Raw genomic sequence first — 2,552 nt, forward strand, 5'->3', positions numbered from 1 at the left:
TTTGAGACAGGGTTTCTCTGTATAGTCCTGGCTGTCCTGGAACTCACTTGGTAGACCAGGCTGGCCTCGAACTCAGAAATCCACCTGCCTCTGCCTCTCGAGTGCTGGGATTAAAGGCGTGCGCCACCATGCCCGGCTGTAAAATGAAAACCTTTGGGCCAGTAAGATGGCTCGCTGGGTACAGGGTATTACTTGCATTCATTCTCTGAAACCACATAGTGGAAGTAGCAACCTGATTTCTAACCATGAACCTTCATACGGTAAACGGAAAGAAGCTGTACTGACCTCCAAACACAGGCCATGACATGCACATGTCTACACAAATACAAAATTGTTTTAAAATGTAAAGAGAACCACACACCTGAGCCTTCTGTCTGTTGATGGCTCTTCCTTTTGTCCGTTATATCTAAGTGGAGATGAGCTTAATTAGCCTTTGGACAGCAGCTATATTCAACCCTTACTCAGAATCAGTTTGGATGTTTGTTTAAGAAAGTCTCAATTTAACCCGGCAGTGGAGGCAGGAGCTGATAGATACAGAGACCATGAGTGCTGCTTACTGGCTTGCTCCCCATGGCTTTCTCAGCCTCCCTTTTTTCAGAATCTCAGCCTCCCTTTTTTCAGAATCCAGGGGTGGCCCTCCCCACAACAGACTGGGCCCTCCCCATCAACCACTAATTAAGAAAATGTCCTGAACCCCGCCTAATGATCAGCCTAGTCCATAGAAAGAGTTCCAGGACAGCCAGGTTTACACGGGAAAACCCTGTCTCAAAAAACTAACAAACAATGAGAAAGTCTCAATCTGAATAGCCAGGCTAACCTAAAATGTAACTCAGGCTGACTTGAACTCAACATGATCCTCCTGCCTCAGCCTCCAGAGCACTGGAGTTATGGATGTGCACCACCACCACTGGCTCCCAAAGTTTTAACTTCAGCACCATCCATATGACTCCACAATGTAGCTCTCCAGCCAGCATATGATCCGCTTCTGATGGCTGGAGACACACATACAGAGATCTATCTACCTGTGCTTCCTGAGTGATGAGATTAAAGGTGTGTGTGTGTGTGTGTGTGTGTGTGTGTGTGTGTGTGTGTGTGTCTGCCCATATGTATCTACAGTTCAACTGTCTCTCCTTCAGTCTTCTCCATCTCAACTACTACTCCATTCTAGCTGGTGAAACAAGACCAAAATTGTCATTTCCACCTTCTGGCTGATGCTCCACACATACTCCATCTTCAAATCCTATTTTCAGATCTCAGAATCTCATTGACTACTACTTATCCACTTTTACCCTGAACTTTCTAAAATAAACTACTAGTCATGTTATCTTATTAAAATACTTAACAAATGTCATAAAAATATAAAACTTGCTCTATGAAAAGGAATTTCATTCTTACAAGGGAATAAAAACACAAGCTACACAGTGAGAATATTTACAAACCAAACCACCACAGCTACATCCAGAATTTACATAGAACTTTCTAGACACAATAGGGACCAAACAGTGGTAGCTTATGCCTTTAAACCCAGCACTCCAGACACAGAGGCAAACAGATCTCTGTGAGTTCAAGGCCAACCTGGGCTACGAGAGCATTCCAGACAGCCAGGGATACACAGACACCCTGACTTGAACACCACCACCACCACCAATAACAACAACTGCCCCCCCAAAAATAAATTAGCACATAGCTCAGCAGTAAAGAACTGTGCCATGCACAAAGCCTCAAGTTCAACTCCTAGGATGCGTGGAGAAGCAAGTAAAACAATAAATCAATTTAAAAATGAAAGACATAGACAGACATTTACCCTGAAGAGGACAGCAGATGGCAAAGCAGTACATGAAAGGTTCAACCTCATTTGCCATTAGGAAAATAAAAATTCCAACCACAATACGATATTAGTATACACTTATCAGGGTTGGCTCAGTTGGGAAAGTGCTTGCATAGAGTGCATAAGGCTAAGGACTCTACCCTCAGTACCACAGAAACCAGGCAGGTGATGCAGGCCTGCATTTCCAGTAAGGAGCATCCTCAGCTGCACAGGAAGATGGGGATTTGAAGCTGACCTGGGATACATGAGACACTTTCAAAACATATTTTTAATTTGTATATATTATAATTTACAAATAGTGAAGAGGCTGATAGTATAACCTTGTCATAGAACACTGTTTAGCATGACTAAAACCTCAAGTTCAACATAAGCACTCCAAAAGACAACAACAGTGAAAATATTAACAGTTGGTGAGAACAGAAATTAGAACATTTACACACATTGCGGGATGATACACATGCTCTCAAACACTCTTGAAGTTTGTTCAAAAAACTAATGCAACTGCCAAATAGCCAAACAAGAACCTGGGCACTACTAAAGAAATGAAAACTGAGGTTCACATAAACAATTTGCAGAGTGCCAAGCATGGTAGCCACACCTTAATCGGAGGCAAAAACAAGCAGATCTGTGAATTGGCTACCCTTGCCTACATAGAAAGTTTCAGGCAAGCCAGAGCAACATAGTGAGTTGTCAAGAAAGAGAGAGAGAGAGAGAGAGAGAGAGA

General features: G+C 42.9%; 1 protein-coding gene across 6 annotated transcripts in view; it reads right to left on the bottom strand.

Moving 5' to 3' along the window:
- Positions 1-2,552, bottom strand: part of Tp53bp1 (tumor protein p53 binding protein 1) — a 102,912-nt gene that overhangs the window by 68,887 nt on the left and 31,473 nt on the right. For 4 of the 6 annotated variants that reach the window (XM_029535959.1, XM_029535958.1, XM_029535957.1 and 1 more), the window contains exon 6: positions 362-406. The exons of the other annotated variants lie outside the window; for them this stretch is intronic. In XM_029535959.1, the coding sequence (XP_029391819.1) occupies positions 362-406 (45 nt within the window). The remainder of the gene's footprint in view (positions 1-361; positions 407-2,552) is intronic. 6 annotated transcript variants of the gene reach the window in all.

Source organism: Mus pahari, chromosome 3 (genome assembly GCF_900095145.1).
Source record: "Mus pahari chromosome 3, PAHARI_EIJ_v1.1, whole genome shotgun sequence".
Lineage (NCBI taxonomy): Eukaryota > Metazoa > Chordata > Mammalia > Rodentia > Muridae > Mus > Mus pahari.